The sequence below is a fragment of the Chiloscyllium punctatum genome, chromosome 48 (genome assembly GCF_047496795.1).
Source record: "Chiloscyllium punctatum isolate Juve2018m chromosome 48, sChiPun1.3, whole genome shotgun sequence".
Lineage (NCBI taxonomy): Eukaryota > Metazoa > Chordata > Chondrichthyes > Orectolobiformes > Hemiscylliidae > Chiloscyllium > Chiloscyllium punctatum.
In genome coordinates, this window is record NC_092786.1 from 48,830,784 (window position 1) to 48,846,325 (window position 15,542).

At 42.9% G+C, this 15,542-nt stretch overlaps 1 protein-coding gene and 2 non-coding genes across 17 annotated transcripts in view; 2 read left to right on the forward strand and 1 right to left on the reverse strand.

The window, feature by feature from the left end:
* The window catches only part of polg (polymerase (DNA directed), gamma), a 51,051-nt gene extending 46,191 nt beyond the window's left edge, over window positions 1–4,860 (reverse strand). For 6 of the 15 annotated variants that reach the window (XM_072565169.1, XM_072565171.1, XM_072565170.1 and 3 more), the window contains exons 1-3: window positions 4,666–4,826; window positions 4,406–4,553; window positions 773–1,386 (exon numbers count right to left, since the gene is read on the reverse strand). In XM_072565169.1, coding sequence (XP_072421270.1) covers window positions 773–1,362 — 590 coding nt within the window. In that variant the 5' untranslated portion in view covers window positions 1,363–1,386; window positions 4,406–4,553; window positions 4,666–4,826. The other 9 variants (XM_072565167.1, XM_072565165.1, XM_072565164.1 and 6 more) reach the window with 9 other exon arrangements.
* Window positions 4,861–9,241: 4,381 nt separating this feature from the next.
* On the forward strand, window positions 9,242–9,314 carry trnar-ucg (transfer RNA arginine (anticodon UCG)). Its single transcript has one exon. It is a non-coding gene; the product is annotated as a tRNA-Arg (tRNA).
* Window positions 9,315–13,714: 4,400 nt separating this feature from the next.
* On the forward strand, window positions 13,715–13,797 carry trnaa-ugc (transfer RNA alanine (anticodon UGC)). The gene has a single exon. It is a non-coding gene; the product is annotated as a tRNA-Ala (tRNA).
* The last annotated feature ends 1,745 nt before the right edge of the window (window positions 13,798–15,542 follow it).

The following is a 15,542-nucleotide window of genomic DNA, read 5'->3' on the forward strand; positions in this document are numbered from 1 at the left end:
CAAGGTAAGGGTCCGTCAGCTTTGTCTGGTGTGGTGTGGGTGACCCCTCAACTAAACGCAGGAAGAATGGGTACAGCAGATGAGGTGGAAGGAACCAATATGCTAGAAGAATAACGGCTCAGAAGGTGGACAGCAGAAAGCTGTATAAAACAGCCAAGACATTGTGAAAACGCTTCGGTGGTAAGTAGCCAGTCACCCAGGAGAGAGTCTGGAACCTCACACAGTTTAAGTTGCACTGTTAATTATATAAAGCTATAGCTTAATGACAGCATTATCCTCTGGCAAGGATAAGAGGGGGACAATGAGTGTCAGCAATTGACTACTGCAGACTTCTGAATATGATAACCCATCCAGTTTCAGATACTGGTCAATGTCTAGCAGGAACCATGCATGACACTCTTTCCTGAAAAGGGTCCCAAAGAAGAGGGTGAGACTGTGGACGGACAATTAATTTACTAATTCTTACATTTCATCAAGCTTAATTGATAAGAATTAAAATAGTCTTTATTGATTGTAAGAATGCCATGTGAAATAACTTGGGGAAGTTTCAGACTAACTCCAGATAGCCACTGCTTCACTTTGCAAAGAAAGTACACACCAAGATCACAATGAAACTGCAAATGGTCATGAGATGAAGCAGGTCCAAGTCTGGTGGTTAAGGGAGCTTCATTTTGTCTCTAACTAGTGATGTTATCCTGGTATTTATATGTAGAAATATATTTATACTAGGGAGCATAAACATTGATAAGAGAATGCAATTTTAAGTTCTTACCAAGCAGTTGGAGATACGGCTACAGCCAATGTTGGACACTGGCTCTCTGAAGTGCATACTTCCACATCAAACACCAGTGCCTTCTCATCAGGAAAGTCCACAGGCTTTGTTTGTCCATCCAGATCATACTTTGTCCAACCAACTGCCCAGGTCCACTCTGTAGGCATTTCAGGGAGGTCACACTGCACAAGATCATTGGCAGCCTCCAAGTAGGGGAGGTTTTGCTTCTGAGCAAGGGTACGAAAATGTTCGTCAATGTTGCTGCCATACAGCTTAGGCAGCTGCAGTTCCACATCGGGCAGGACGGAGATTTCCTGGTTCCAGAGGTCATGAGACTTGAGGTGTTCAATGCTCTTCTGGACCGCCTCCTCAGAGTACTCAACCTGGATATCTCCAAAGATCTGCTGATGGAGACCACTGGACAGCATCTGAATATTTAATGGATTCATACGGGTCTGTGTTTTCTCGTGACTGGAACATTCTTTTGGGGTGTTGTGTGCAGCACAGGTGTTGGCCCATCTTGATGGTGAAACCCTCCATTTTGGGAGTAAAATTGCCAGAGACGTCCTCTTCAATACAAGATGGTTCATTCTATCCGTCTTGTATCATTCCTACTGTGCAAGAATTTGGAAGATTTTCACTCTTTACACATTCCATTTTCAAAGGAAGAGAAGAAAAAAAGCAAAATAAAACCAGAAAATGATTTAAAAATTGCTCTCGTTACTACCCTGACAGTTTTATTACCCCACCTTAAGAAGGGCCATATTTGAAACACTGACTTCTCCACCCCTTATGCTCCCTGGCTTGCTGTGTTCGTCCATCCACCGGTTTGTCTACGTTGGATTCCAGCATCTGCTGCTTTTTTTGTCTCTAACTGACTTATTGCCACACCCACTCAGTTACTGTTAAATGGAGCAGCAACAGATTGTGAGTTTGCTCACCAAACTGGCAGGTTTGTTTTCAGATGTTTTATCATCGTGCTAGGTAACATCATTAGTGAACGTCCAGTGAAGCGCTGATGTTCTATCTCGCTTTCTATTTGTGTGTCTTGTCTCTTAAGGTGGGTGATATCATTTCCAGTTTTTTTTCCTCATAGGTTGGTAAGTGGGGTCCAAATCATTGCGTTTATTGATGGAGTTCTGATTTGAATACCAGGTCTCTAGGAATTCCCATAAGAGTCTCTGTTTATCCTGTCCTAGGATGGATGTGTTGTCCCAGTCAAAGTGGTGTCCTTCTTCTTCTGTACGTAAGGACACTAGTGATTCTTAAGCAACGACCACAAACAAGTAGACACAACACACCCAGAAACTCTAGCCACATTACAAAGACATCTTGGAGATGACTACCAGACTACTCTAGCATCATGGTAGTCCACAAACCTACCAACACACTGAAACAGCTACCGATGAACCTAAAGAACCTTATACTAACAACCAATACAATGAATGTTGTTATTTACAAAATACCATACAAGGACTGTAACAAACACTATATTGGACAGACAGAAAACTAGCCACAAGGATACACGATCACCAAATAGCCGCCAAAAGACACGACCCGCTACCATTATTATCCTTACATACAGACAAAGAAGGACACCACTTCTACTGGGACAACACATACATATTAGGTCAGGCCAAAGAGAGTCATGCAGGGAATTCCTGAAGAGCTGGCATTCAACCTGGAACTCCATCAATAAACACATCAATATGGACCCCATTTACCAAACTCTGAGAAAAGGAACCAGAAACGATATCACCCACATTAAGAGACCAAGACACGCAAACCAAAAGTGGGACAGAACACCAGCACTTCACTGGAGGATCACGGATGGTGTTATCTAGCATGGTGATGAAATGTCTGAAAACAAACATTCCAGCTCAGCGAGCAAACATACGTGAACCTCAACCTGAGCCACAAAGCTTCTCAAAAATCATGAAACAGCAACAGTACAATTAAAAATATTTATGAAACAAGAGTCTATACCTAAGCTTTACATCTTCTGTGAATTCATTCACAGAAATACAAGAATGTGACAAAATTTAAACTATTTTCAAAATGACAATTTATGCTGCAGGAGGAAAGGGTGCTGATTTGTTGGCAAATTGTCTCTGGATTGGAGAGACATTGCCATGAGAAAAACAACAAGCAAATATAGACTCCATGCTTTTGCACAGAACAGGTCCCTATGTCAGTTGCTTCTTGTAAGCGTAAATGAGCCTTTGAAGACTCATTGGTTATTTTAAGTTTGATTGTTTACATATTAGCACACTCAACGCTGTTTAACATGTGTTGCCCAAATGTAAAGTTATATTTACATGGGGGAGACACGGTGACTCAGGGGGCAGCATGGTGGCTCAGTGGTTAGCTCTGCTGCCTCACAGCACCAGGGACCCCACTTTAATTCCCACCTCAGGCGACTGTCTGTGTGGAGTTTGCACATTCTCCCAGTGTCTGCGTGGGTTTCCTCCAGGTGCTCCGGTTTCCTCCCACAATCCAAAGATGTGCAGGTCAGGTGAACTGGCCATGCTAAATTGCCAATAATGTTAGATGCATTAGTCAGGAATAAATATAGGGAAGGGGAATGGGTGTGGGTAGGTTACTCTTCAGAGGGTCAGTGTGGACTTATTGGGCAGAAGGGCCTGTTTCCATACTGTAGGGAATCTAACTTAATCTAATAGTAGAATCATGAATTAATCAACATCCTTTTCACTTGCAGTGTAAACTTTTTGAAATTTGGCATTCTTGCATTTGTCCTGGCAAGTACAAGATGAGAAACTTTGGAAACCTGTCTCTTTTTTTCCCAGCAATGTTCAAATTAAAAAATATCAATGATAAATTAATAATAGCACTGTGCTGATCTGACAGCTCACTTAAAGACCACAGTGCAAACTCCACTCCTCTGCTGTTAATCCTTGTAATAATCAGGGCAGGGACAAACACTATGCCATTCTCCACCTAGGAATTCCCATCAGACACTGGTGGAACACAAACATTGAACAGATTCCTCAGCAGAAGTAGGGTAGGGTGATTCAACTTTAGATGCCTTCAAGCTGTCACTAATCTGGTCCTCTGCAAGCCCTCATAACTGCGAATGATGTATGATAGAAGGAGACAGGGACAAAAAGAAATATGTTAACAGGCTGATCCAGCAAAGAAAGCCCTAATCATGTTTCATGAGGTTGCCTGGTGTGATGACAGATTTAATAAACAGGAACATTCAATCGGTTTTAATCAAACTCTGCCCAGTCTCACATATCTCAGATTCAGTTAAAACTCTCAACATACTTAACATGACCAACAACATTTTTGGACTAAACAAGGCCCTATTTTGAAGTGCCCTAAAAAGTTTCCAAAATGTAAAACTAAACACCAAACATAGCTGTTGACTAAAAGAAAAGCCTCATTCCCCGTGTATGACTCATGGGCAGTTGGTGGACGTGTTTCGTAACGAGGCTTGAAAAGCGTTTAGTTAGCACCAGGAGAACCCAGGATTTGATCCCTCACTTGCTCCTCTTTAATCCTGCTTCCCTTTCCCGAGATCCTGTATCCACTGCCAAACCCCGTCACTCCTAGCCCACTCTGTCCATACTTATCCCACAACTCATGTTAGCATTTTGGCAGAGATGTTACACGTGGGTGAAGTCTGGCTGAGTCTGCCTCTTCTGAGTTAGCTGGAACCCCGAACTTTAGCTACATCCCCGCGGGAGCAAAACGTACACATCTGAATCCTGGACAACTGCAACTTGCAGCTGTGAAGTTCCACTGCTTTCGCCAGTCCCTGAAATACAAGTTGGGAATTAATTATTTTTTTAAAATGCATTCAGTTCACTATAAACCGAGTTATTTTTAGCACAGTGTTACTAATGTACAGACCAAATTGTGATCCTCACTTGGTTTAAACTATATATAACTCAGCAGAATAAAATCTTGCTTCATGTGTTTCCAATCAGGCCCTGACCCCGATTCCTGACTCTTTTGAGTGTGTTCATGTGAAACTCAGTCAATGATACCTGTCTATAACTAAACTGCAGCCATGTAAACACATGCACAATCAAAACACACTGACCAGCCTGAGTGCAGAGGAGAAAAGGCAGAGATGGCCTCGGATGTAGCATTAAGAGCCTCTCACTACACCGCCATCTACGGGACTGTGAAGCATACAATTCAAACTTGGTTAAAAATCACACAACACCAGGTTATAGTCCAACAGGTTTAATTGGAAGCACACCAGCTTTCGGAGCGACGCTCCTTAATCAGGTGATAGTGGAGGGCTCAATCGTAACGCAGAATTTATAGCAAAAATTTGCAGTGTGATGTAACTGAAATTATACATTGAAAAATTGATTGTATGTTAAGCCTTTCATCTGTTAGAATACAGTGATAGTTTCACTTCTTTCATGTGTAAATCATCAATTCAAATTTGTGTAGGGTTATGGAGATAGCATCAACTCTGCTTGTGCAAAGAATATAGTCACCCCTGGAATTTTCTAAATAATGTTCATGTCTCTTGCGCAAAATTACATTTTAATCTTGTTCTATTCATTCCGAGTTAATTGTGAATCCTTTTTACGATGTTAAAACCAGATTGTAAATGTGAAACAAAAACAGATTATGATTTGGAGATGGATTTACATATGAAAGAACTGAAACCAACATGGTCATTCTAAAAGATGAGAGACTTAACGAACAATCCAGGTCTTTTTCAATATATAATTTCAGTTGCATCAAACTGTAAACTTTTGCTAGAAATTCTGTGTCTTACAATATTATACTCCACAACCACCTGGTGAAGGAGCAGCACTCTGAAAGCTAGTACTTCCAAATAAACCTGTTGGACGGTGTTTTGGCCTAGTGTTTTGTGATTTTTAACTTAAAAATAGATTAATATTTCAGATATAGAATGAACTTGATGAATCGCTAAACTGTTAACTGAGTTTTGGAGCAAATTGCTGCAGATACTGGAATCTGTACTGAAAACCCAAAAAAATTGATGGAAATCAAAAAAATGCTGGCAAATTTAAAAGGGACCTAAGGGGCAACTTTTTCACAGAGAGGGTGGTGCATGTATGTAATGAGCTGCCACGGGAAGGGGTGGAGCCTGGTACAAATACAACATTTAAAATGCATCTGGATGGATATATGAATAGGAAGCAATTAATCTATGTGACTAGATTAATTTTGGATACCTGGTCAGCACGGACAAGTTGGACTGAAGGGTCTGTTTCCGTGCTGCACATCTCTATGGCTCTATCAGTGGGTCAGGCCGCATCCATGGAGAGAGAACAAGCTAATGTTTTGGGTCTAGATTATTAGGGTCATCTAGGGACTTGAAACATTAGCTTGCTTTCTCTCCATAAATGCTGCCTGACCTGCTGTGACCTCCAGCATAGTTTTGTTTTCAGTGTTAACTGAGTTTGTCTCTTTACCATGCTTTTGTTTATTTGAAGGTAAAGGTTGGGGGGTGGGGGGTAATGTCACTGGCTCACTGATTTTATTCCATACTTTATTGCCACCTGGTGAAGAAGCATAAACTCATTTTCTACCTTACACTAGTAATCACTGTCTTTGAAGTGCCTTGTGACATCTTCGGGTTATGAAAAGGTTCAATACAAATGCAAAGTATTTATTTTATTCAAAGAAGTAAAATCTTTCAAATCAAATGGCAAGATGCTGGGGACTCACTGGGACCAAAGTGCAGAGAGATGGAAACTAAAAAGAGGCCCAGCAGCCTGCTTCCCTTACCCAATCCTTTCCCTCATTATTTTATGCAGCTATGCTAGGGGTCTGGGGAGGGGGTGCAGATGGACTCACAACCTGTTCATGGTGGATTGCTGACACAGCTTATGATAAGGTGACACTTTATAAGGGCAGTTAAAGCAGGCCGAATAGGACTTTACGGGATTTGGTGAAACAGCATTAACCACCTCTCATTCAGACCTCCCCACCACCATCCTCCTCGGTCATTGAGACAGGTTGAATCAAGCTGTTTGTGACTTTTCCATCTCTATTTGAATCTTAACTGATATGTTCCAAAAACATATGCTTCCAAAAAATAATGCAAAGTCTGCTTACCTTTGCCTTTGCAATGTCACTAACCTTTGTCCATATCCCAATTTATCTGCCCCTGAAACTATTAATCATGATTTAACTATTCCATGCTTTGTTGGTTTCCCATCATCCATGTAAATTTCAATTTGCTGTAGAGAATTCAAGGATATTGAGTCATTTGATGATGGGAGATATTGCTGAACTAGCCCTAATGAACTGCAACAGTGTGGGTCATATACCAAGCATCAGAGGTATTAGAAAGTGAATCCAGTAACCAGGACAATGATCAAGTGGGCTGTTATGCACAGGATGTTTTAAATTTAGACAGTGTTGCAGTGGCTGCGCCTACTCAAATGACGAGTGAGTAGCACCACAGTCGTGACTTGCAGTTTGTAAGTAGTGGGGAGTCACTAGGGGTTAGAAAGTTCAATACAGCAGAGATATCCAGTCTTTTCTCTACTCTTGTAGCTGCAACGTTGATAAGTCTAGTCCAGTTCAGCCTCTGTAGTCACTGATCTCCAAGAAGCTGTTGTAGGCTTGTACATGCTGATTCATTACAGAAAATTGGCTGGAACACTGGAATTATCAATGACTGCTGCTTTGTCAACATTACAAAAGAAACAAAGAAAGAATATTATTGTTAAAATACCTGGATGGGATGGATTGAGGAAGGAAGAACTGAAGCAGTGAAATACTGGACTTCTGTCAACTACAACCATCTTCCTTTGTCAGTTAACACTTCTGCCCAAGAAAGTTTTCCCTGTCCATCGCAAAAACACCTCCTCCAACCTCTCCCCTACCCCATCCATAACCATTGCACCCATACTTCATTTTTGCTAACTTGCTTGATGCTCCACTGAATATGTTGTTGTATTTATGTCAAGGGCAGCTACTCTTACCTCTCCTCTGGCCTCCATTCATTTCTTTCACATCTGTGACAATACTGTGATGGGGTATTCATCAGTGAGGTTCTGACAAAATCCAAACTGAGTATTATTGAACATGTTATTGATGAGTATGTGTCCCTTGTTATATCCACCTACCTAAAGACTTAGAGAAAGCTGATAGAACTTTGTGCTAGATTTGCCCTATTTTTTATGCATAAGACATACCCACGCACTCTTCCACTTTGTCAGTCGAAGTTGATGTCTTAGTTGTACTGTCACAGTTTGCAGAGGGGACGTCTTCAGGACCACAGCTAAGATATTTCAGGCCAGTTATATTTTATCAGTGATATTTTTATTTATCACACCAGATCACAGTATCTCTTCATATCTGAATGAACATCTCAAATTTCACACTTAATACTGACCTCACTCTTTGTGCACCTTCTCTGCAGCCTTAACATTGTATTCCTCGCTCTGTTCTATTACCCTAATGCACTTATGTACATATGATCTGCCTGTACAGCAAAACTTTTCACTGTATCTAGGTGTCTGTGACAATAATGAATCAAATCAATTCATATCTACATGTACATTTTGCAATGGGATTCAGGATGGCAACAGGACCAGGAACCCCAGCTGATTGTTGCCTCTCTAATTCAACAGCACTCAGACTCAATCAGTGCACCATACCACCATTGGCTTAGAACAGTTTCCCCCAACACAGATCTGAGATTGAATTAGCAGACTTCCTGGTCTGTTTGGTCAACCGGCATTTCAGGCAGCAAAATGAATCTGGAATCAGGTTATAGGAAGTGTTCTCTGCCGTTAGGTTCCTTTCTTTAATGAAAACTCTGTTCACGAATTGTCACTGGCAAGACCATGTCCACCTTGTGTAGGTACAGCCATAGTTGTGGAAAGGAGGGTGTTCCATGATCTTTACCCAGTGACAGTGATTAGATTTTGCAGGTAGGGGTATTCCTTTGGCTTTTATATGGCCGAAGGCTTGGAGGGTGCTGTTGAAAGTGCCTTGGCGAATTTCTGCACTGAACTTTGCAGATTGCGGTGCACACTGTCACTGCCACTCTCTTCGATGCAGATCGTTTGCAGTGGAACGAACATACCTCAGGTGGCGCTGCGCGTGGAGGAATGGCCCCTAAAAGGGACTGCAAGTCGAGCACTGAGGGTGGCTTCCGCCAGGTGGTACTGCGCGTGGAGGACTGGCTCCCCAAGCGACTCTTGTACTGAGGATAGGTTCCTCGAGGGGACGCTACACGTGGAGGAATGGTTCCCCGTGATGAGCTTTGTGTACTGAAGTCGGGTTCCTGCAAGCGGCGGTGTGGGGCCCTGTTTTCATCCCAGCAAATTAAATAATTATAAATATAGTAACTGTTGTTAATTGGCAACATTCCAGTGAGAACCCAAATGTCAAATCATGCCTCAATGAATGTAAAGAGAGACTCCAGTACAGAGTAGGGTGTGTGAATCACTTGTCTGAATGCTTTTCTAAGCTACTGCCACTGACCTATTTGTCGGCCGCGTGGCCTAATGGATAAGGCGTCTGACTTCGGATCAGAAGATTGCAGGTTCGAGTCCTGCCGCGGTCGAAGCTTTTCATTTTTATTTCGATTTGGTTCAGGACTGTTCTATTTTCAAAATCCTGAGTCATATGTCCCAGTGTCAAGATTAACTTATTAAAATGGTGCACCCCCCCCCCCCCACACTTTCGTCAGAATAGGCTAAAATCTTGAGATTTTTGCATTTTTCTCTTACCTTTTAGTGCTCGAGCCTGCTTTTTCCCAAACATGGTGTCATTTTCAAATATACATTCACCGCCTTTGTTGAAAGTTATTATGGTTTTATTATCATTGTTATTTAGATGGTGACATTCTATTTCTGACAACCTACTACACACAACATTCATTGTGTTGACTAAAGAAGCTGACGTAGGTCTGAGGACTTATCATGAAAGTCATAAGGTAGAGGAGCAGAAATTACGCCATTCAGCCCTTCGAGTCCTCTCCCCCATTCAATCATGGCTGTAAAGTTTCTCAACCCCATTCTCCTGCTTTCTCCCCATAACTGTTGATCCCCTTGATATTCAAGAACCTATCTATCTTAGTCTTAACTACACTCAATGACCTGGCCTCCACAGCCTTCTGTGGCAATGAATTCCATGGCATTTCATGTTGGCTTTATAGGTCCACGTACTATTATTGAGGCCAATACATGTGTGCACACAAATTAGCAACATGAGTATGTGACTCAGCCACTAGCCTGCTTCTCCATCCAAATCTATCTTGGATGATCTGATTGTGGCCTCAACTCTACTTTCCTACCTGTCCTTGACAGCCATTGACTCCCCCATTGGGAAAGTATCCAATGATGTCTGCCCTAAAAATCGTCAATGAACCCACATCTACTTCTCTTTGGAGAAGAGAGTTCCAAGGGCTTGTGACCCTCTAAGAGAGAAAAAAAAACTACCTTATCTCCCACCTTAAATAAGAGACTCCTTATTTTTAAGCTGTGTCCCCTAGTTCTAGTCTCTCCCGAAAGGGGAAACAATCTTTTAGCATCCACCCTGTGAAGTCTGTTCAGAATCTTAAATATTGCAACGAGATTATGTCTCACATTTCTAAACTCCATTGAAATTAGTTCAGTCTGATCAAACGTGCCTCATAAGAGAGGAGCCCCATCTCTTTGAGGGAATCTTCTCCAAATTGCTATCAATGCATCTACAGGGCAACCTCGATTATCTGAGCGTCAATTATCCAAATTTTGGATTGTTCAAACAAGATCTCAAGGTCCTGTAAAAACGGTATTAGGCAACTCAGGCATTCAGTTATCAGATAAATGGCATTATGGCATGCATTGTTGAATAAGCGGCAGTTATAAATTACTGCTTGTTTACGATCAGATCAATTATCCGAACGATCAATTATCTGAACAAGATACCTCCCGCCCGTCTTGTTCGGACAATCAAGGTTGTCCTATAGATCTTTTCTTAAATAAGGAGAAAAAAACTATACTCACTACTCAGAAATACCTCTGTCAATATTCTGTCCAACTATATCAAAAGGTCCCTATGTTTGTATTCCATTCCCTTTGTAATAACTGGCAACATTCTATTTGTCTTCTTCTATCTGTGTACTAACCTTTTGATTCATTTACAGTGTATCTGGGGTGCCTCTGTACCTCTGAGTGCAATCTTTATCCATTTAAATGACATAGTACTTTTCTTCCTGACAAAGTAGACACAATCATATTTTCAGCATTTATACTCCATTTACCTTTTTTTTGCCCACTCATTTAGCTATATCCCTTTGCAAGCTATTTATGTCATCTTTACAATTTAATTTTCTACCTGCCGTAGGAATTATAACCAATAAGGATGACAGATAATGAACTTTATTACTCCAGGAAACAGGGAGAAACCAGCCAGTCTGCAAACAACACAGCATGAAAACGTTGCAGCAGCAAAGCAAGCAACATTTATATCTTAAGACCGGAGCTTGCGACACTATTGCTTTTCAAGTTCACCAGCATAGAAGACTGATCTGGTGGTAAATCTAACTAACTAAGTGACCCTGTTGAAAAATCCACCCCTTTGAGGGAATCTTGCAATGATGTGGTCGCATAAATTTGGTTATTGAATCCACCAAACTATTCTTTATGAGTGGAAAAACACCTACTCTTCACCAGGCTTGAATTGAGATGAACCAATCGTATGTTTAACAAATTATCCTTTTGTTCGTAGCTTATAAAAGTGCAATATCAACATTTCTTCAACTCTGTGTGTGAGTGATGAGTGAACAGCTCTGCATTAGATTCTCGGGAGGGACATGTCAATACATAACCCTCTCCATTTATATGCATGAAAATTTTGCTGCAGGTAAATCAAACTGACCGCACACTGAGGGATTAAGAAACACACAAGGCTTCCTTTATAAAAATGGACTGATTACAGACATAATGGAAAGGGAACAGGAATTTCAGCTGTCTCATACTTGACTGTAACAGGACATTCATTAGCAACAAAAACAAAAATTACTGTAAAAGCTCAGCTGGTCTGACAGCATCTGTAAAGAGAATTTAGAGTTGAGTTTTAGGTTCTCAGAACTGATGGTAACTAGGAAAGATATGGTGGTGGGAGAGATTCAGGAGTAAGCGATAGGTGGAGATAGTATCCAAAGAGAGAGAACAGTTGGACAGAGAAAGGAGTGGATAACAATCAGCCTGGGAGAATGAATAACTTCTAGTGGGGACAATTAGTGGTAAACAATGGGTTGTGTGTAATAGCAGATAACAAGGCAGAGGTGAGTACTGCAGATGCTGGAGGTTAGAGTGGTGCTGGATTCGATGTTTCAGGCAAATGCCCTTCATCAGGAATGGGGCTCCCAGCTGGATCTGACAGATCCCAGTGAAGGGCTTTTGCCTGAAACGTTGATTTTCCTGCTCCTCGGATGCTGCCTGACCTACTATGCTTTTCCAGCACCACTCTAATCTTGACCACATGTGATAACAAGACCTGGTGTGTGAGGGTTGGGATAAGGACATAGAAGAAGGTGCCTCAAGACGTCAATTGTTGAACTCGATATCCATGTCAGAAGGCTGTAGCGCTCCCAAGCAGAAAATGAGGTGCTGTTCTTCCAGCTTGCACTGAGCGTCACTGGAGCACTTCAGCAAGCCTGAAACAGAGATGTTGGCCAGGGAACAGGGTGGGGTGTTGAAATGGCAGGCACTGGAAGCTCAGGGTCCTTTTTGTGGACAAACATAGGTGTTCTGCGAAGCAGTAACGTAGTCTATGCTTTGTTTCCACAATGTACAGGAGACCACATTGTGACAGGAGAATCAGTGAAGGTGGAGTGCTGCTTCACGTGGAAGATGCATTTGGGTCCTTGGATACTGATGAGGGAGGAAGTAAATGGCTGTTGGTGGCAGAAATGGTGGCAAATGATCCTCTGGATATGGATGCTGGTGGGATGGTAGATGAGGACAAGGGGAACCCTATTGCTGTTGTGGGAGGGAAGAGAGGGGGTGAGGGCTGAAGTGTGGGCGATGCATCAGATCCAGCTGAGGGCCCCATTAACTAGGGTGATAGGGAATCCTCAGTTGAGGAAGAGGATGGACTTTATAGAGGCCACCTTGTCGAAATGGCATCATCAGAACAGCTGTGACGGAAATGGAAGAGCTGGCAGAATGGAAGAATCTTTACAGGAAGCAAGATGTGAGGATGTGTAGTCAAGTGGGGTCAGTGGGTTTGCAGAGGATATGAAAACAGATGTTGAGGAAGAGAAGAGAGGAGAAGGAGTCGGAAATGGACCAGATGGAGATGACAGTGAGAACTTCATTCGTCTCACCAAAATGAAAGTTGCCAAAGTGGTGCATCACCAATTTTTTTTTATCACAGCAAAATAACAAAGAGGCATGTTTGTTTTAACTAGGAGAAAGTGAGGACAGCAGATGCTGGAGATCAGAGCTGAAAAATGTGTTGCTGGAAAAGGGCACCAGGTCAGGCAGCATCCAAGGAGCAGGAGAATCGTCTCACCTACTACCCCACCAACATCCAGGTACATCGTATCATCCTTCGTCATTTCTGCCACCTCCAAACAAACCCCACCACCAAGGATATATTTCCCTTCCCTCCCCTATCAGTGGTCCGGAAAGACCACTCCCTCCGCGACTCCCTCGTCAGGTCCACACCCCCCACCAACCCAACCTCACTCCTGGCACCTTCCCCTGCAACCGCAAGAAATGCAAAACTTGTGCCCACACCTCCTCCCTCACTTCCCTCCAAGGCCCCAGAGGATCCTTCCATATCCGTCACAATTTCACCTGCACTTCCACACATCATTTATTGCATTCGCTGCACCTGATGTGGTCTTCTCTACATTGGGGAGACAGGCTGCCTACTTGCGGGTGTCCCAGGGAACACCTCTAGGACACCCGCACCAACCAACCCAACCGCCCCGTGGCGGAACACTTTAACTCCCCCTCCCACTCTGCTGCTGTGATGGCTGAGAGGTTAAGGCGTTGGATTTGCAAATCCAATGGGGGCTCCCTGCGCAGGTTTGAATCCTGCTCACAGTGTCGAGACTCTTAAACGTCGCTAATTCCTTTTGGGTGGCACAGTGGTTAGCACTGCTGCCTCACAGTGCCGGAGATCCGGGTTCAATTCCCGCCTCAGGCGACTGACTGTGGAGTTTGCACGTTCTCCCCGTGTCTGCGTGGGTTTCCTCCGGGTGCTCCGGTTTCCTCCCATAGTCCAAAGATGTGCAGGTCAGGTGAATTGGCCATGCTAAATTGCCCATAGTGTTAGGTAAGGGGTAAATGTAGGGGTATGGGTGGGTTGTGCTTCGGCGGGTCGGTGTGGACTTGTTGGGCTGAAGGGCCTGTTTCCAAAATGTAATGTAATCTAATCTAATCACTCCGCCAAGGACATGCAGGTCCTTGGCCTCCTCCATCACCAGACCATGGCAACACGACGCCTGAAAGAAGAGCGCCTCATCTTCCGCCTAGGAACCCTCCCACCACAAGGGATGAATGCAGATTTCTCCAGCTTCCTCATTTCCCCTCCCCCCACCTTATTTCAGTCCCAACCCTCGGAATCAGCACCACCTTCCTAACCTGCAATCTTCTTCCCAACCTCTCCGTCCCCATCCCGTCTCCGGCCTATCACCCTCACCTTAACCTCCTTCCACCTATCGCATTCCCAACGCCCCTCCCCCAAGTCCCTCCTCCCTACCTTTTATCTTAGCCTGCTTGGCACACCCTCCTCATTCCTGAAGAAGGGTTTATGCCCGAAACGTCTATCCTCCTGCTCCTTGGATGCTGCCTGACCTGCTTTTCCAGCAACACATTTTTCAGCTCATGTTTGTTTTAATCCTTGTTGTTATTCTGTATTAATTTACTGACCATTCCTGTTCACTTCTTTATTTCACCCACCTCCAGTATTCATATAGTGTGTAAACAATCTTGAGTAAACCTGAAACTAATGCACCTTTCAGACTTCAACCAAACACTGTAGTGTACGCTTAAGAGCATAAGACATAGGAGCAGAAGTTAGGCCATTCAGCCCATCGAGTCTGCTGTGTCATTCATTTATGGCTGATATGTTTTTCAACCCCATTCTCCTGCCTTCTCCCCATAACCTTTGATCCCTTAACAATCATCTATCTATCTCTGTTTTAAATGTACACAATGACCTGACCTCCACAGCCTTCTGTGGCAATGAATTCCATACACTTACCATTCTCTGGCTGAAGAAGTTTCTCCTCATCTCCATTCTGAAGGGTCTGCCCTTTACTCTAAGGCTGTGCCTCTAGTCCTAATCTCTTTTGCTAATGGAGACATCTTCCCAATGTCCACTCCATTCATGTATTTCAGTATTCTGTAAGTTTTAATTAGATCCCCTCATCCTTCTAAACTCCATCGAGTATAGGCCCAGAGTCCTCAAATGTTCCTCATATGTTAAACCTTTTATTTCTGGGATCATTCTTGTGAACTTCTTCTGGACCTGCTCTAGGACCAGTTCATTCTTCCTGAGGTATGGATCCCAGAATTGCTCACAATATTCTAAATGTGGTCTGACCAGGCCCTTATAAATCTTCAGAAGTACATCCCTGCTTTTTTATTCTAGTCCTCTCGAAATAAATGCCAACATTGTATTTGCCTTCCTAACTACTGACATAACCTGTAAGTTAACCTTCAGAGAATCCTGGATTAGGACTCCCAAGTCCTATTTCACTTCAAATTTCTGAATTTTCTCCCCATTTAGAAAATAATCTATGCCTCTATTCTTCCTACCAAAGTGCATAACCTCACATTTTCCTATG